At 41.5% G+C, this 19172-nt stretch overlaps 1 protein-coding gene across 2 annotated transcripts; it reads right to left on the reverse strand.

Annotated features, from left to right (window-relative positions):
• Positions 1-228: 228 nt before the first annotated feature.
• On the reverse strand, positions 229-17912 carry LOC120435706 (endochitinase A-like). Of its 2 annotated transcripts, none has more exons than XM_039605636.1 (5): positions 17688-17912; positions 12519-13194; positions 10916-11077; positions 8754-8958; positions 229-8331 (listed from the first exon to the last, which is right to left on the reverse strand). In XM_039605636.1, the coding sequence occupies exons 2-5, from the start codon at positions 12661-12663 to the stop codon at positions 6294-6296; spliced, it is 2550 nt and encodes an 849-aa protein (XP_039461570.1). In that variant the 5' UTR covers positions 12664-13194; positions 17688-17912; the 3' UTR covers positions 229-6293. The 2 variants fall into 2 exon arrangements, with proteins under 2 accessions (XP_039461570.1, XP_039461574.1); XM_039605640.1 differs by lacking the exon at positions 17688-17912 and adding an exon at positions 14072-14147.
• Between the last annotated feature and the right edge of the window lie 1260 nt (positions 17913-19172).

Below are 19172 nucleotides of genomic sequence, written 5' to 3' on the forward strand. Positions count from 1 at the left end.
CTAATACCTTTAAATTTTCACTTTTTTTACTTTAGTATTAATGACTACGTGATTATTTCCTTACTTATTCAATTATTATCTGTAATAGTTACAAAATACAATCTGTCATTATTATAATTTCAAATGAATAAATGATGATTAATCTTCAGCGTGGTTGTAGCGCTTCTTCATTTTCTGTCCTATATGGATGAAATGTGGTTCTACTATAGAAAGAACAGAAAGGCACAGTTTTTTTTTAGATTTGACAGTTTATTCAGTATATTTTCACACACTTTTAGAACAGGCTGGTTTAGTTGGATCACACACATACACTCATACATACACACTAGCTATTAATTTAGTATTACTACTAATTAGCTCCGTTGTCATTGTAATATTAATGGGTTTTAACAACTAATCTCTTCAGTGCTTCTTTCGACATCGCCGACAAACCTCATGCATACAGGAAGGACAGAAGAGATTACGAGAAGAGCATAGCATCCTTTAGACAGAGGGATGGATCCCTACGATAGAAGGAACAACAACATTTTCAGAAAATTAAATATTTTTGTCATACACCACAGGTGAAGCTGCTTACAGTCGTGTCGTCTAAAAAGTGAAAATTGATCAAAGAGCCAAAAATAGAGAAATTTGGTCATTCCAAATCTAAACTGACTCTAGTCATGTTAAATCAGTGTTTGTTTCACAGGGTAAGATAATAATAACATGGTACAGACTCTGATACTGACTGTACCATGACCATGACCAAATATTTGGTCATCAGACTTTAGTTCAGAATTTAGTCTTTTGTTAGGAATCAAAGTAGGCAGTTTTACATAAAGAGAACAGGTCACCCCAAAAATTAAAACATGATTCATTGCCTCCAAATAGCTCCTGCTCATGCATCTCAGGATGGACTTCCATTTATAGCCCCCACCCATTAGCAACTCTGATGAGAAGTTATGATGAGAATACAGAGTTTAACTTGCAACATTCGCCCACAACCTTCACTTAATCATCCAAAAAGCATGCGTCTTTCTCCAGAAGTTAAATAAACCTGGTATCTTCTGACTTCAGCCAGAATGTCAATGACGCAACAGCTCATCTGGCTTACAGTCCATCACAATTCACTGCTTATTACCTTTAAAATAACAAATTGACCTTGACCTTAAGTACAGTTTAGGTGGAGACACATTAGTTGATCATTTTGTGCAAGTTCCACTAAAACTTCACAAATACTTCAGGAAGAGCAGAGATTCTTGTGAACTATTAATAGATGGCAGATGCCTCAACATGGTATAAGTTCAACGATCCTTTGGCCAGATGAGCTAAAATAACAAGATGGCATGGCCTTTAAGATAAGGAACCACAGAGTAATGTTACAACAACTATGGTAGTCTTTTATAAAATGGTCTAAGAAGAAAACCATTTCAGTGGTTAGCCAATGGGCTGGGTAGGTGATCAGTTCCCTTTAATGGTTACACTACTTCAAATGTGTGGAGTCAAGAGAAAAACAGGAACATAAATGCTTTTACATGGATACTTTTTGACTGTGTTTGAGCTAAAACTTTGAAATAACATATTGTGACACTACAAATATGTGACCTGTCGATGCAAAACCTGTCAATGTGCTAGTGAATGTAAAACTTTTCAGTGCAAGAGAACACTTGTTAACATCTGATCAAAATTATATGTCCTGGTTTAACTCTAACAAAAAGACAGAGACTGGGGTTTCCAAAAGTTATTCAGCTCTAAAATTAGCCTCATGTTCAGGGAGACTGGGTACAATGGTCGAAGATTTTATCCCCAAAACGCCAAAGGGGACAGTTACCATGTTGGCTTCCAAGCGCTTCAGTAAAAACTCGTGATGGTCAACATGTCACAGCTCTGTAGTCACAATCACACAGCTCTAGAGACTCGTTGACACTGACTGGCAACTCCAGGTTGCAAGGAAATATTTAGCATTCCCCAACTGGTTGCAAGTGGCTTAACAACGGCAAGTGACTTCTGGTAACCACTAATTACCAGGGAAAAATGTGCATTCCCCGAACGGTTGCCAGGTGGTTGCTTGATGTTGCTTGGTAAAATAAGTCACAAGATGGAGATGATGTTCAGTCTAAAACCTTCTTGCCTTTGCTTTGTTTGCTAGGAGATTGCAGTGGTTGCCTGTAGTCTACATGTAAGATGCAGAATTATCTGCAAAGACTTATCACTGAGTAGTGCAACATAAAGTAGAATAAGATTGTTTCCCTCCAAAGTAAAAGTTACGCCTTTTCAAACATGATGGTTTCAATGGTTTCTATTTCAGCCCTGTGTTTCCCTGTGTTGCACTCTTCAGACCTTCAGAACCATTCAGTGAGTAGTTTGCAACTGTTTGCAAACAAGTCTGCATCTTCAGTATAAACTACATGAAACTGCTGCAATCTGCTAACAATCAAAGACATCACAAGGAGATTTCTGTTGCAGCACTCTGTTTGCAATCAATTTCAATGAGTTACCTCCAGCAAATATTCGACATCTGGTTGGGAATACATATTTTTACATACTGACTGGACCCTACCAAGGTTCGCAAAGTGGTCTCTTGGCCTGTGTGACTAAGACTGACGGAATTGTAAGGCAGATCAAAGAGCTCCACAGCTTTGGGAACCCGGTCTTGCAGACAGATTTCAGACAACATTTCTCCAGTCATTCCAGTCAAACACACACACACACACACACACACACACACACACACACACACACACACACACACACACACACACACACACACACAGAGCAGGAACAGCTCTAGCTAATGCTAAGTAGTAACAGTTGTCAAGTAGAAATAGCACTCAGTAACCATGGAGATATATAACCTTATTAGTTCAGGTATACAAAAAACCTCAAAACAAAACAAAATTATTAAACAAAACAAAAAAAACAAACACCACCAGTAACAACATTTACCACAACATCAACGGCTTGTTGTCATCCTTGAACTTTATGGAGGTCCGTCAGCCATGGCAAACTCTTTGATCTCAATCCATAAGATGAATCCGTTCAGACTCACATAAGTCCAGGTTCAAAACCAGATATATGCACACTGATCCAAGTATTAATCCAGTCTTTTGTACGTTGGCTACCAAAACAGTCTGCTTTGTCATGTCCTTTGTATGGTGGGACACGGCTTCTGTCCATGACAGCGTTGTCTATTCTGAGAGGTATCCGTATGGACACCTCTGTCAAGAAAGTTGTACATGAAGTACGTGAAATACATGTTGTAATGCAGCATGGACACAGGATTTAAGGATCAGTCCAGGAGACTCAGTGTCTGTCCATTTGATAAGGTTGAGTTAACATATCACCAGGTGAACCCTGCACCATGGGGACCTGATCGTTCCCATGTCTTTGCTTTTTTAGGCAACAGTTAAACTTTCCAACCTTTAAGAGTTCTGGTTTAAGCATTCACCTGCCAGTATGATCCGATAACACCACTGTGCACTATTTCTCTTATTGGAGTCAACACACTTTCCAACACACTGCAAATTTAACGCACATCTGTGAAAACTTTCAAACGCAGCTTACATTAACAGGCTGCAAAAACAAGTGCACTTTGTGGGAGCAGATATGAAGGCATCTCACCCTTTGTGCTCCAACCAGTTCAGTTGTAAGAATCCATGCGCTACAATGCTACAACACAAGATAACAAAGTGACAGTATACATTTTTGAATTGTATGCATTCGACTTGATGTTATACACCGACACACAGAGTCTCACAAATGTGTGATGGCGCACTTCCATCAAGCGCGTTGGAAATTACTTGTGTCCTTAAAACTGCACAATTATTCTACTGCTGTCAGGTGAAAATCCTCCACACTTTTAAAAAGAAAAGAAAACACAGACAAAGGTAGGCAGAATTTGCTTGAACCACAGTAGAAATCCAAGCCTTACGGATTTTACAATCAATGATGATGCATTCTTACTATGAAGCCTTTCAGAGATGGTTATTCTGCAGGTCTCTCTCTGGCTATTTACACACAGACTCTTGCTGAAAAATATTGCTTTTCACTAATTTCACACTCTAAGGTGACTTTAAACACATTAGCTGTTACTATACAAACATTATTCTGTGTCACTGCCAAAATATACTCTACCTTCAAGTCTTTTTGTCACAAAATATCAATATTGACACGTTGAAGAGTGTACGAAACGTTAATCGGTACCAACCGCTGCCAAAAAAATAAATCACAGTTCTAGCCAGATTGTGGGGCATCATTTCTAAGGCCTTAAAATATCTTGACTTACTGGCAAAACTTTGATTGGAATACATTTACTTGATCCCATTTTATCAGGACAAAGGAGAGTTGTCTATGAACAAGAGGTGCATGAAGCATAAAGCAAGATGCTACTGTTTACATGTATTGTTTCATCTGACCTCAAACTCAGTGAAAGACGCAAAGAAGGCAAGCAGGGAACCATGACGTGTTTCGTCTCTGCTCTGTTTGGCGCTTTGTTTCTCTCTAAAAGTACCCATTGTTTGCGTTTATTTATGTAAGAGCTTTTCTCTGCTGAATGGCCGACGCACAGGAAGCCTGCCGATCCTGTCCACCCTGAAAATCTTCTACACACAATCAGGATCGCAAGAGAAAACAAAACATCAACAGAAAAAAGTAAATGAAAAATAAAAAAAGCGACCCACCTAATTCTACCCTTCTGACAGACTTCTTCATCAAAATCGTCCCCTTAATGAATGAATCAGCCTTCCCGCTGTCAGTCAGCGTGAATCATCCGCCTACATCAGCCTCTCTTCAATTCCAAAGCAGCCAATTTGTCCCCAGCACATTGCCAAACCTACGTCATCACCCAAGACGAGCGAGGCATCTCTGGCTACATGTCCAACTATTTAAAGTTCCGTATTTTTTTAATTAACCGTGGATAACATCATTTCTGCGAGGGGTGTGATGCAATCTACAGCGACAATCTGTGCAGTCTTAATTCAGTATTAATGACAAATTGTGACAGTCATCGGATCGGCTGAGTTTCTCTCTGAGCATTCAAATCCTCTGCATCACTAAAACAGCATCAATCTGCTAGTCTGCTGAATTTGGGGGAAACAACCACTTTTTAAGGTTTCTGGTGTAGCCAACAGAAGTCTGTATCAAGACTTCTTCTGCCCACGAGTCATTGGTCTACAAATGCACCAAAACTTAGGCTGACAAAAAAAAATTAGCCTAAAAGCTAATGATTTTGTGGTTTTGCAAGTAAAATTACCCAAATCCAATCCCTGACTGTTTGCCTTCATGCAACTGACTGTGCAAACATGGTTAGTAAAAGAAACTGAACTTGAAGTGGAAACCAAAATCATTAGCAATTATCATCAAGTGTATGATGACTGCATGCAGCACATGTTTTGTAGATATTTAATGGCATTTCCATCTGCTGTCACAACCAAACACTGCATGACTGAGATGGTTATTTGTTTAATGGAAACTAATAATGTCGTCAATGACTTTGTGTTTACAATTGTGGTTGCTGGCTAACAAATTACTCCATCTGTTGTGAAAGCCTCTAATGTACATGAGTTAAAATCACGTTGGAACTGAAAACGTCAACCTCAAGATGATCCTACAGTCAGAGTTAAGGTTAAATCTAACTGTAACCCTAATGTTTTGAATAAAGAAAACTATATTTTTGTTAGTTTCAAGTTTTATGTCAGTTTTTTTTGCCCTTGATGCCAATGCTCAGATTTGATTTTAGGGTTTAGTTCCCACTTTACAAAGACTTTCCTGTAACTGTGAATGCCATTTAATGGATGTGCAGACCCTTTACGATTGGGTGCTTCAGATAATGCTCCATAATCTTTGTTAGAGATTTAGATTTTCTTCATAAATAGGCAACTCTCCAACATGAAGTAATAATGGATGGGTAGATATTTTAGAGGCCGTTTTTGCAGCACCATCTAAATGAGATAAAATTAGGGAGATGGGGCTCAGATTTTTGTGACATTTCCACCTAGTTGACAACAGCTCTGCAGTGTGGTAGTTCTAAAACTTTTCCAACATTGCATGGTATCTGAGTGAAAACTGCTCTTGTACCTGGATATGTCAAAACTTGGCACAAGGACTCTTTATGATTCCAACTCATTTTAAGAAACTCTCAAGTCAGCCATCTAAAAATGGTGCATGCCTATTAATGGGACCTACTTTACCCTCAGTCAAAATCACATTTAACTAAAGCCTCTCCAGTTACAGAAAGATTTAAGGGTAAACACTATTGATCAGTTCTTGCTGTCTGGAACCCCTGTCTGGATGGCGAATGACCCTACTTATGTCAGTCACACTGTCTCCATGACAATGACGACTTCGCCACTGTCCTCAGATGTTGGTGTTGTGGTGGCAGTCGGAGTACACAGTGTAAGTCCTTCCTCTGTGGTCACCTGACCCCTTGCAGGGCAGTCCACACTGTCATGGAGATCAGAGTCACTACTTCTTTTATCTCTCTCCCCTCCATTTCCTCTCCTGCCACCTTCCTCCTCCTCTTCCTCCTCCTCTTCATCATCCTCCTCCTCCTCCTCTACACGACACCTGCACACCTCGATCCCAGAGTCACCCGTGAGCCGCCGGTGTCTATACTGGCTCTCATCAGCTCCCATGTCCTCATCTTCGTCTTCGTCATTGTCCTTCTCCTCCTGTTCCTCGTCCTCATTCTCCCAACTGGGTGGTCCTGGCTCAAAGACATCCACGCAGGGGGAAAACAGAGTCTGTTTTGGTGGAGACTGAGTAGCACGAGGTGATGGTGAGAGGGAGGATGCATGGCCAAAGGAAGATCCACCTTTGTCAGACTGGTGCAAAGCAGTAAGGGGGTCCAGAAGTAAGGCTGGAGCAGGAAGGGAGGTGGAAGAAAGGGCTTGAAGAGTTAGGGGAGGAGGAGGAGAAGTAGAAAGGGATGGGGGTGAGGATGGGGAGAGAGTCGCAAGGGGTGACTGACAAGTAGCATAAGAAGATTCAGACTCTATGGTTATGGCTGGGCAGGAGGACGTAGTGGACACTTGCTCTGACAAATTGAGAAGTGGTGTAGGGGTGGACAGAGGCTCAGACCCAGAACTAGCACCAGGGCGCAATTCAGATCCAGAACAAGAACCAGAACTAAAACATGCCTGGGCATTTGAAGGCAATGGAGGAATATGGTCAAACTCTGACAACTGAGGCGGGACCAGAGAATGACCTGAATGATCTGTTTCTGCAGTTGAATCCAGACAAGATGTTGAAACAGCAATAGACCCTAAATGCTGGGATAGGTGTGACCCAGGGCTGGGATGACCCTCGACTAAACCTGATCCAGGTGATAGTTCTAGGTTCTGGCACTGAGTTAGGATGGGTAAAGTTGGTGCTGTATCTGTGACTAGGGCAAGATTTGCACGCCTTGGAGACAGAAGGCTATTAACTGGTGAATCTGCAACTACCCCAGCTTTAGGCTGTGAATTTGGAAGCAGGATATGATCTGAAGTTACCAAATCTGGAGGTTGTGTAAGCTTTAGAAATAGTGATTGTGGTTCCTGACCTTGTGTAAACTTTGTAGGTTCTTGGCCTGGAGACTGGGTAAGCTTTGTAGGTGATGGAATTGGGACAAGATTTGGGTCAGGAGTTAGGCAACCAGTAACAGAGCCTGCTATTGGAGACAAAGTTCTTCCAGCATCTGGGGATGGAACTGAGGCTGGGCTATTGGGAGAACTGACTGTATCAAAAGTCCTTGTTAAATTCAGTGTTTCCAGTGATTTTATGGTTATAGAAGAGTCAGAAGCAGTTGGGCTAGGAGGCCCTGACATTAAGGGAATCTTTGGGGTATCGTTTGGGACAGTATTGGTGTCCATTGCTGGGCTATGTATTATTTGGATGGAGGGAAGTGCTATGTCAACAACATTTGGACTAGGGAGTGTGCTTGAGCTACAGGTGCTGACTATTGGGGTAGATGGTGCTATGTCAAGCTGCTGCTTTATGGGAGATGTAGTCCCGACTGGAAGGGTGAGCTGAAAACCAGGTGAGGGTGGAGGCTGAGGGGAGGCTGCCCTGGTAACAACCGCCACAGTAACAGTCTGGTTGGGAACCGATGAGTTTGTGGCAACTGCTGTATGAGCTCCAGCGCCGCTTACGTCAGCGACGTCAAGGACCATCCTCTCAGAAGCAACCCGCACCTCGTTTGAATTCAAGCAGGTTGCAGCAGCAGAGATGGTCTCCATGGTGACATCAAGGGTGAGAGGCGTGGCTTCGCTGGGTGTGGAGGCATGGCTAGTGTCAGTCTCATATGTAATGGGTGCCGACAGGGAGGAGCTACACGGAGAGGAGGGGCAGCAGGAATCACAGGAACAACTGGAGCTACAGGAAAGATTTACAGATATTGAATAACACCTGAATATTATATACTACAGCTGCAAAAGTCCAACTCATAAGGTAAACACAATAATCAGTGACAGAAAAAATTGTTTGAATGGTATTATCAGTACTGAAAATGCTACGCTGATGAACAGAATGAACCTTCTGGGATTTTCTTACCTGGATTGAGCACCCATCGAGACGGTATTATCAGTAGTTTAAACAATAGCAGTAGTAGAAATACTGGGAGAAGCTATTATTTGTGATAGTACCATTAATACCAGTGACACTTGATGTTACACTTGAGCTGAGGTAGGAAAAACGCCTGGTTCCAAATCAGTAATTACTGCTGCTTTTGTTGTTGTGGTCGTAGTTATAGTAGTATCACCACTAGTACTTCCTGTACGATTAAAAAAAACTGTTACCTGTTGTCTGAGCTGAGGGAGGACGGCCCATCGCTGTGCGGCCGGTGCAGCAAGGGACCGTGCTGTGAGAGCAGATGAGGGTCGGCGGTGCGTGGAGGTTGCGGGTATCGAGGGGTGGTGAAGACGGAGCTATAAGGAGGAGGAGGAGTCGAGGGCTGAGCTGCCACCTCCTCATAGGAAGGCAACTTCAGGGATGCCAAGAAACCTACAAGCAGAAGAGGGAAGGAAGGTTAGCACAAAGACACTGTTCAGTGGCCCTTTTCTTTTGTTTTTTTCCACATTTGTTTTAATGTAATGCACCTAGAAGGCAGTGGGATTGCTTTATTTTAAGCAGTCCCTCAGCAGGTTGATAGTAGTAACTTTGTTAAAATGAAGTTAATAAAAGCCCAACTCAACAAAAGTGCTCTCTCCTGCAGCCATGTCAAAAGGTGGAAACCAACATGGCGGTAGATTCGAAAACCTTGTCCTATATTAGCAATGTTTTTCCTACAGAATGTGAATGCATTTGTATACCTATACATGCCATATATCATGGTTTGACAAATAAATCCCCCCATGCCAAGGAGGGCGCTACAGCGAGTAGCTCCACAAATAGATATTTTACGCTGGATTCCCAAAGCGCCTTTTATCCCCTCATGGGTAATTATAAATTACGCCTGGGTGATCTACCCAAAAAAAGTCGAAACCCGAGTTTAAAAGATGATCGAGGTGTTGTGGTCCAGCAAGGATTTATATGACGTAGCCTTGATCTGAATTTTACAATAATGACAAGTGGGCAACTCAATGCCAAGGCTCTAGAAACAAAACCTGATGCATTTACAGATGCACTACTCTTTGGAGTGCAATTTAGCACAAAGTTTGTGAAAACCTCTGGTCTATGTAACTCATTATGCAGGCAAGATATATGCTAATGGAGCTTTTTCTGCCAACAGTAGAAAGAGCAAGTGATGAAGACAGCGTGATTCATCTGGAGGTAGCAAACACTTAGAATTCTTTGATTTGCAATAAGCTGCATTAGCTCCATGCTAATGGATCTTATTGCAAACCCACTGCATGGGGTGGGTGTAACAGAGGAGGACGCTAGGGATGGGATAAAATGGGGGAAGATGATCTGCTGTGACAAAAGGGAGCAGCTGCATAAGGCAAATTCATAAAAATCAAAGAAATAAGAACTGGCTCTATTTTGATGCCACTTTAACTCGATTAGCACAGTGTTAGCATCATCCAACATCTCCTAGCTTGAGTGACTCCTGCTTTTACTTCAGCATATTGGGAAATGACTGACTGCATAATAAGACTTTAGTAAATTAACCATTCATTTGTTGCTATTTTGCAGACACAGGCCAAGAATGGGATGTGTGGAAGTGATGCATCACATGAAGATCTACTGTAACTTTAATTTTTCTCTACAACACTTCAAGAAATGTGCTGAAAACCTTTTTAAACACATAAAGAAGCAAAAGTACATAGAGTGTACACAGCTGAAGCCTAATATGCATTAAAATGAGCTGATATGTAGCGCCCAGTGAATACTTTTAAGTCATGCAAAAAATTATTCCAACGTTTAGAAGAAAAGAGAAGAAAAAGAAGAAAAGAAGGTAAATGTCTTCTGAAAATCACAGGAACCATTCTTTAAGGCCCCCACGCTGTAAATTTCCACTGAGTTGTCATAGCCACAGATTACAAAAGCGGCACGTCACTTGACTTGACAGCCGAGCATCAGTCACAAACAAGAACGGGCTTCATTGTCTTGATGCTGTGAGTGGAGTTTAGAGGCGGCTCTCATACAGACAGAGATCCCACAGGTCCTAGAAAACCAGAAACTTATAGTTTTCCAGTCTCTGTTGTTCTGTAACAGCGCTCAGAGCTTCAGAACGAAGCCTGAACTAAAAATGGCTCTCAGCTAAAGTCTTAATGCAATTTAAAAACATTTGTAAGAACAGTGAGATGTTCATTTTTTTTTCTCCACTCAGACGCAATAGATGAATTTTGGATCAGCTTAACTTTAAACCTTCTGTCCAGTTGTGACGAGTTGTGGCTGATTCTTGCTCTAGCCCTGCTGTGATGAGGTACGGATAGGAAAAAAACAAACCTAATCTAAACACCTCATTTTTCAAATAGCCACTGAAAGCATCCAGGAAACACAGATTCAGGTTTCTTACTGAGGTCCAGCATAGAGGAGGGGTAGGAGTTGGCTCCATGGTAGGCCAGCAGGCTGATCTCTCTCTGTCTCTGCTGCTGCTGCACTCTGAGTTTGGCTCGACGGTGTCGGTATGCACAGCAGCAGCTGAACAGGATGAGGACGGTCCACAGCAGCCAGAACCCTGAACACATCACACACACACAGATTTCAGTGTGATCATATGAAAATCAGAGATTCTTCATGTATGTGACTAAACAGTTAAAAAGTCCTTATATACAGAACCAAATAAACCAATGATGACATGACGTAATGCAAAGAGTTGTTGTTCATCTGAGGATGTATTAAAGTAATTTACTAAGTGCAGTAAATGCTCAGAGTCTACAGCAGCTTCACTGAGCTTGGCAGAGAGATTCAAACATTCTGGGAAAAGTGAAACATGAGGAAACTGTTTTGTGGGTTCTTGTACACCGAGAGCTCGGACCACCACCACAGCGATAAGTCAGACTCGTTATCAGTGGGTGTTGAACTCCATCAAGGGTGCCATTTGTCACCAAATCTTCTCTTTGTTAGGTGCAGCCAACAGCAGAGATTTGGAGGACCTCTCTGCTGCTGTGCTGGCTTTATCATGCAGTGACCTCCAGTACACTCTGGGGTGGTTTGCAGTGGAGTGTAACGTGGCTTGGATGGTGGCACCTCCAAGTCGAGGAGGAGGTGCTGCCCCAAGTGGAGGAGTTTAAGTTTTAAGAGATCTTGTTCATTAGTGAGGAAATAATAGAGAAAGAATGAGACTGTCAATGCAAGAAGCAGAGGTGAACTTCATCTGGTAGAGCTATACATCACTGCAGACAGACAGCTGGAAACCCCATGGCTGAGTAGTTAATCTTGTCTGGAGCGTGTGCAGACGAGTCTGTGTGGTCACAAAAAAAAAAAAAAAAAAAAAAAGTAGACCCTCGCTCTTGCCATCCAGTGATGAAATTCACATCACTCAGACTTGCATGTATGTAAACAGACTCGAGGACAGGAAGCAAAATTGAAGCTTTAGGAGATCAGCTATCTGGGAGGGACTCAGAGTTTCTACTTCTTTACATTTAAAGGAGCCATTTGAGGAGTTCAGGCATCTGATCATGTGATTATGTCCAATTGGGAAAAGAGCTGGGGGATTTGGTCAGGTCCTGTTACCCGGACCAGGATGAGCAGCAGAAAAATGTTATCAAAGGTTGGAAATTACACAAAAGCTATCTAGTTTGCATCCAGAAGAATTAAGTTATGATAAAAAAAAAAGAACACAAAAAGAATTAACTTGTTTTCCTAAATGCTAAAATTATAACAGCTTTGTTTTTAAAGAGATAATTCGCTCATACTTTTCTATAAAAAAATTCAAGTCAGCCCATAAAGCGGTTGTTAGTGGTTTGTTATTCTTTTTCTGTTAAATAAATAAATAAAAATCAGCTAACTGATTAGCAAGTAAAGCAGGCTTCCTTTTTAATATTCAGTACAAGCACTCCTACAGCTGCATACATGCATGTATAAGACAGACAGACCCAATTAGGACTGCAAAATGATGCTGAGACAGCACTTTAAGTCACCGCTACATTACACTGAGCCTTAATAAATGAACTTACACCAGAGTTCGTAGTAGTAGGTGCAGCAGCCGGTCTCTCCGCAGCAGTGTCCTGTCTCGCACAGGTATCCTCCGTTAACGCTGGCACCCGGGCAGTACCGCGGTCTGCCCAGCAGGGGCTGGCTGCCACCGGAGTGGTACTCCATAGCACCCCTGCTTCACGCACACTTAGCCCCGAGCCACCGCTGCCTGCTCGCCGCAAGCCGCTAACTAGGCGTTAGCTGCTAAAACGCGTGATCCTGGTTGCAAATCCAGCTACATTTTTTCATGCAATCTGTTTTGTAGCCAAACTTTACTTCAAGAGCAGATAGCCTGTTATTCTTAAATTCTGGTCAGTCAGTAAGTCCAAACAGCTTCAAAATTAAGCTAATCTACATTTTCAGCACAGGTGAAATAATAGATTCAGGCAGTTTCAGCGACGACTCTCTGACAGCAAACTACTGAGCTCATCACCGAGAAGGACCAGAAACCAGGCGGGAACTTCTGCATCCAAAGAGAGACAGACGGGGCAGGGAGGGGCTTCCACATCCGTTAGCACCACTCATGCACAATTTAAAGGCAACAGAACAGCAGCACCTACACCACCCTCGTGTGACAGCTACTAAATCCTGTTAGTACTGCAGCTGCAGGAGAGCGCTGGCGGGGAGACGGGATGACAGCCAATAGGAGGCCCTGAACTGGAGAGAGAGGAAAAAACAAGAAGAAAACAATAGTTAATTGATAAAAAACAAGACAGGGTGTCTCTCTCTCTCTCACACACACACACACACATACACTACTACAGGCCTGTTTGATATTCATTGCCGCAGCGAGTCAAAGCACAAGTGACACAAAGCTGCCACTCTGTCCATGTCACACACACACACACACACACACACACACACACACACACACACACACACGTGTTTGTGTTTGCATCCTTGTGAGGACCATCGCTGACATAATTCACTGCCAGAGACTCGACTCTGAAGGACGGGCTCACACGCAGGGACAGAGGATCGACATTTAAAAAACGTCAGGAGGGAAAGTAAAAGTGGCACTGAGACGTGAGAGTAACGTTACTGAGTAGCAATTAAAACAAACTGCTGATGTTTTGCAGTCATGGTAAAAAGAAAGTACATCTTTGTTCCTATTCTAATTTTTTATGAATCTGAACATATAAAAATCTTCCAGTTCTTAGCTGTTTCGTTATTTGTTTAATGTAATTCTAGCCGTAATGCAGAAGCAGTGTGTGAAAAAAGTACACACTTACTGCTCCCATAGGAATTCAGGGGCTAAGCAGCAGCCAGCTGCTGATAATCAAATGCACTTGATTAAAGTCATCATCAGGAAGCGTAAGCACCTCTCTGAAAGCAGGCGTTCTGGTGGTTTGCTGGTCTGCAGCATTCAGATGTGTGTTAACACAATGTCGAGGAGTAAAGATATCAGCAACAATCTTAGAGCAGCAACTGTTGCTATCAAATGGGTTATGAGCACATTTCCAAACAATCTTAAGTCCATCATTCCACATCATTGTCTGAAATGGAAAACACTGAAGGCAGCTGACAATCTTACCAGGAGCGGACATCACAGCAAATTCACCACAAAATCAGAGCAACATCTCAGACTCATCAGGCCTCAGTTAGCATGTTAAACATTAAATTTCATGACAGCACAATCAGAAAAAGACGGAACAGGTGTGTGAAAATTCCTACCAAGATAAAGGCCCTAGCATGAGTAGTGGTCAGAAGAACGCAAAAAATGTATACTGGGGACAAACCGAGCCAACTCAGCTATACCTGGTGTATGGGGAAAATTATCAATATGGTTTTTGTGACATTTTTGTTTAGGTGTTCTGTCATGTGATTTTTCTAATGTGAAATATGTGCCGTGGCTCCAAAAGGTTGGGAAACACTGACCTATATAACGAAGTATTCTAGAGTCAAATGTGAGGCTATCTTAATTCACGCAACAGGACAATGATCCCAATAACACCAGCAAATCTACAACACAACAACTGAAAAACACAATAACTAGTGTGCTGCAGTGGCCCAGTCAAAGTCTAAACGGCTAAGTGAAAAGCTGCCGTTAGTCCTAAAGAGCGCTGAAACAATGCCGTCAAGAAGAGGCGACGTGAGGAGCTGATAAAGTCATACAGGAAATCAGAACCACCTTTGGCAGCAAACTATGAAATCATGGGGTGATCTTAGATTCTCACATGCTGCGTCTTCATCTTAGCTTCATTTTTGTTAAATAAACAATGTAATAAGGAATGACAGCACAATCACATCACATGGTTTGTTTATCTGAGCTTGTAAATCCTTAAAACTGAAAAAGATTTTTTCATGTCTGCAGGAACTCTGTTTTTGATTGGCGACATCCTGACGTCTCTCTTACTCATGGCTCAGTTTCTGTGGAAGCTTTTTGTTTTTTTGCATGTAAAATAAATGTTTAGCTGAAAATTTCTGGCAAGATTCACATCCCCCTCTGTACCGTCCAATGAGTGAGAGACACTGTGCTGCTTCTAACTCTGAGTCATTTCAGTATAGACCTGTTTATTGATTAATCAATAAGAAGAAAATTAATCTGTGTATTTGAAACAGTCTTTAGTTTCAGGTTCTCAGACGTGTCTAATGCTCTTCTCCAGCTGGTGGAGAAGTAAACTGAAAAAATTAACCTTTTTAAAGAGGTTTGATTGTGAAATTTGTTTTGTTTTTGGCGTTTTATTGTAACACTATATTACAAAGAAAACATATCACCATTTTATAATGAAAATTATAACATACGTAATCAATTCAAGTTAATTTATATAGCACCAAATCAAAACAACAGTCGCCTGAAGGCGCTTTATATTGTACGATAAAGACTCTGCAATAATAACAGATTATTCAGCAGCAGCTGGTTGTAGCCTGATCACATCATACTCTGTATCAAACAGTTATGTCTTTAAAATGAAGTTAATTTTCATGTTTCTATAATACACAAATACACCAGTCGAATATCATTACCATATTTTTGACTACCATCTATAAACAAGATGGCAGAAAAGATAAACAAAGCCGACGCACAGAAGTGTTGAAAACTGCTTAGTTCAAAAGTTTATCAAACATCCAACTCTGCATTGGTTTATGCATCTAATTTCCCTTTTTATAACTGCATTACTATAACTCATTGACTTCTCTTATTTTAGAGGGACGTGAAATCTGACTGAGCATTCCTAAAATGCGATCATACTTGTTTTTCTTCAGCAATGTTGGCAGCTTATGAACCACTTCAGAACTGAACGGTGTCTATGTACTACAAGAGCTCAACAAATGGCACAACAAAAACTACACTTACTGTGACTAGTGCAGCTACCACAATAGCTGTGGTGCAACTCACTCATAGAGCTTGCTCTGAAAATATACCATAGGGACGATGACTGCATCTGCATCTCATTGCATCTTGCAAAAGGCAAGATGCAAAAAAATATCAACAGTTATCATGTTTGGATGGCAAAAGGAGGAAAAACTTCTAATTTAGCAAAGCTCCGAAAAGCCCAGTAACCAGATCTGTTCAAGTTGAGTAAATTTCAAGTCATATTAAAAACAGCTGAAGTTTTATCCTTATTTACAACATCCTGAAGTTTTGCTGGAGAAATCAACTTTGTTCCACAGGCTAAAACGTTTACAATGGCTAACTTTAAATCCGAACAATAACTTAAACGGAGTGTTAGCAGATTACTCTGCAACCATTCTACAGTTTCAGTCTATGTCTTGTCAACAATAATAAAACATTCATATTTTAAATAAATTATTTTCCACCACATTAGTATTAAAAAACAACTTTTTAAATGAAAGAGTTTATTTTTAAGTTTGCAAGGTGATAATTTTGTTTCGGTATTGGGAAGCATGCAGTTCTAAGGGCACTAGTTCTAACTACTGCTATGGTATGCTGCTAGCTGTCTGCTAGCAGCATACCATAGCTGCTAGCACCTCAGCTAATTGCAGTTACTTTTATTGCAGTTTTAAGCATTTCAAATATAATTTTCTCATAAATAATATGCCTGCTGCTAATTGTACTCGAAGGCTGTGCTTGAATTTTGGGCAGAATTTTATTTGAATGTTAGCACTCATTACCAAATATCTATCTTTGTGATGCACCTATACTAGCTAACAAGGTTAGCTATTGTTAGCTGATAACAATTATCTTGAAGTGAAGCGAATTCTAGCCTTAAAATTAACACCAATGTTGAGGCTTCAATAGACAAAGCTTCTAGGTCAGAAAAGTGAAGGCAGCGTGGGAGTGCATCCAACCTGCATTCTGTCTTAAGACCACCAGATGGCGATAGCATTGCTATTTGCGTTACAAAACGACTTTGGTCATATACAAGTCTGACCTGACTCTCCTTGCCATAACCAGTTTTTTGGAACCGATGTGACGACGGCAGAAACGCTAACCTCGAGGCCTCACAAACAGTGGCTGACTTCACTGAACCCTACTTCTATCTTTTATGTTATCTATGATCCAAAACCAATGTATAAGATCATGTCTTATTTTCAGTCACATTAATTTTTTGCTGACTAAATTATACAAACACAAAGAGCTGAAAGAATTTCTAGTGTTTTTATAATGAAGATTTTCTTGTTTACTGGACAGAAAGGGGGAATATATAAAACAAACAATAACAGTGATTCTTTTTTGGTGTGTGGAATAAACTTAAACCCTCAAAAGAGCCCTGTAGAAAGGTAAAAACCAAAATGTCCTCAGTACGTGTAGATGTCCTCACTACCTAAAACTCAGTGGTCCCCACACTGACAGATGGACAAGTGGACAAACACAATGCTGCAGAGTTCACAGGAAAAGCTGGTGGTCTGTACAGGACTTTCTTTACTGGGCCAAGTTCTAACTGCATTCTGCAGTACTACACGCGCGCGCGCGCGTACACGCACTCACACACATTCTTTGCAGCCTGGTAAACATGATGGCTGATGGTCAGTGAAGGCAACACACGCACACACATAAAGGCCATATGTGTCCATACAGAGAGACGTCAGTAGCAAACACATACACGTTATTTATGGCCGCAGAAACCTGGAGCCGCTGACTGAACGCAGGTTTTATTCAGACCCAGGCAGCCTGCAGACAGACCCCCCTCAGCTGCCGTTAACGGTAAAATCCCCCGGTAGCTCATAAACAAAAACAGCCGTACCGCTCAGTCCGTCCGCCCGTCCTCCACTGGGTCAGTCTACGGGACTGGCTGCTTCTGCAGTCGGTGTGATTCCTGTTTGTCTGCCGCGGTGTCGGTGCTGGGTACCGCCGGGGCCTCCTCTCTCAGTCTCTCCGGTCCCCCGCCTCCTCGCGCTCCCTCCTCAGTGCGACCCTCCGCCAGCCCCGCCGCCATCAGCGCCAGCGGTACGTCAAGCACGCACAGCGCGAGACCACACACCTCCGCCCTGTCACCACTGTTCCTTTCAAAGTAAATACCTCTTTAAAAAAGTGCAACAGAACTAATGTGTATTTTCTTAACGGTGCCACAAAATGCAAATCAGTCAACTAATCAAGAAAACTTAGTTTTTAACCACTTTACATACACATCTATGACAAGTCTCTCAAAGTCTGACCTGATGGATTTTACACTCAAATATGCGTTTTCTTGCATGCGCCATTAAACTGAGAGCATTGTGAAAAACGAAAACAGGAATGAGGGATGTATTTGTACAAGCCACGGAGTTCCACAGGGCTCTGATATAGAGCCTATACTTCTTGTTCATGTTTAAATTATAGTCTTGTTAAACAACAACAACAACCCTCCTAACAAGTGATCGATGGGTTATTTTTCTTTCTATTCTTTTTTAATAACTACCTGTTTAAATTATATTAAAGCTTAAAATGTACACGATGGGGGCGTGGTACCTAATTCTGATCTTATTCAGACAACATTATTGGTGATACGACACAGACAGGAGGCAATAGGGGCCTTTGACACATACTAGTTTATTAGAAGTTTTTTTAATGATCCATTCACATAGAGACCACTAACAGAGGTATAGGAAGACTCCAGAATCTGTTGTTGCTGGCTTCCAGTTGATAACGCAGTATTTATAGGTAAAATGATTTAAATGGACGTCCATTGAATGGACTGATAACATCTGAAGCAGGTGCTTTGACAGTGGATGGCGGCACAGGCTGACTTCACTTAACCTGCGCCACCTAAACTGTGTTTGTGCTGTTGATGCCTTGTAGAGGATTTTAATGAAATTATCTGACAAATAACAAGGCTGCTGTGCAGTTAATTGTACTAAGAGACCATCTAAGATGTCTGTGCTCCAGTAATGGTGAATGAAATTGTCAACATCTGAATTTTATTCAGATGTTGCTTAAAACCACCATATTGGCAGTGAAAAAGCTGATGATGTGGCTTCAAGATTCAAAACCAGTGGGTGAAACCATGGTGGCTACATCGTGTAGACTCCAAGCATTTTAGTCAGCATTTGCCAGGCCAACTGTATAAATAAAGTTGGCTTGGCTAAACAAGAGCCTGAAACAAGAGGAAACTAATGTGGAGAGTAGGAACAGCAAAATGTTTAGAAAGATATGCACAATATTAACTGCAAATACAGTATTAACATGCAGATATACGGTTACACTAAAGTACCACATGAAACTATATACTATATAAATATAAATATTAAAA

Source organism: Oreochromis aureus, linkage group 3 (assembly GCF_013358895.1).
Source record: "Oreochromis aureus strain Israel breed Guangdong linkage group 3, ZZ_aureus, whole genome shotgun sequence".
Lineage (NCBI taxonomy): Eukaryota > Metazoa > Chordata > Actinopteri > Cichliformes > Cichlidae > Oreochromis > Oreochromis aureus.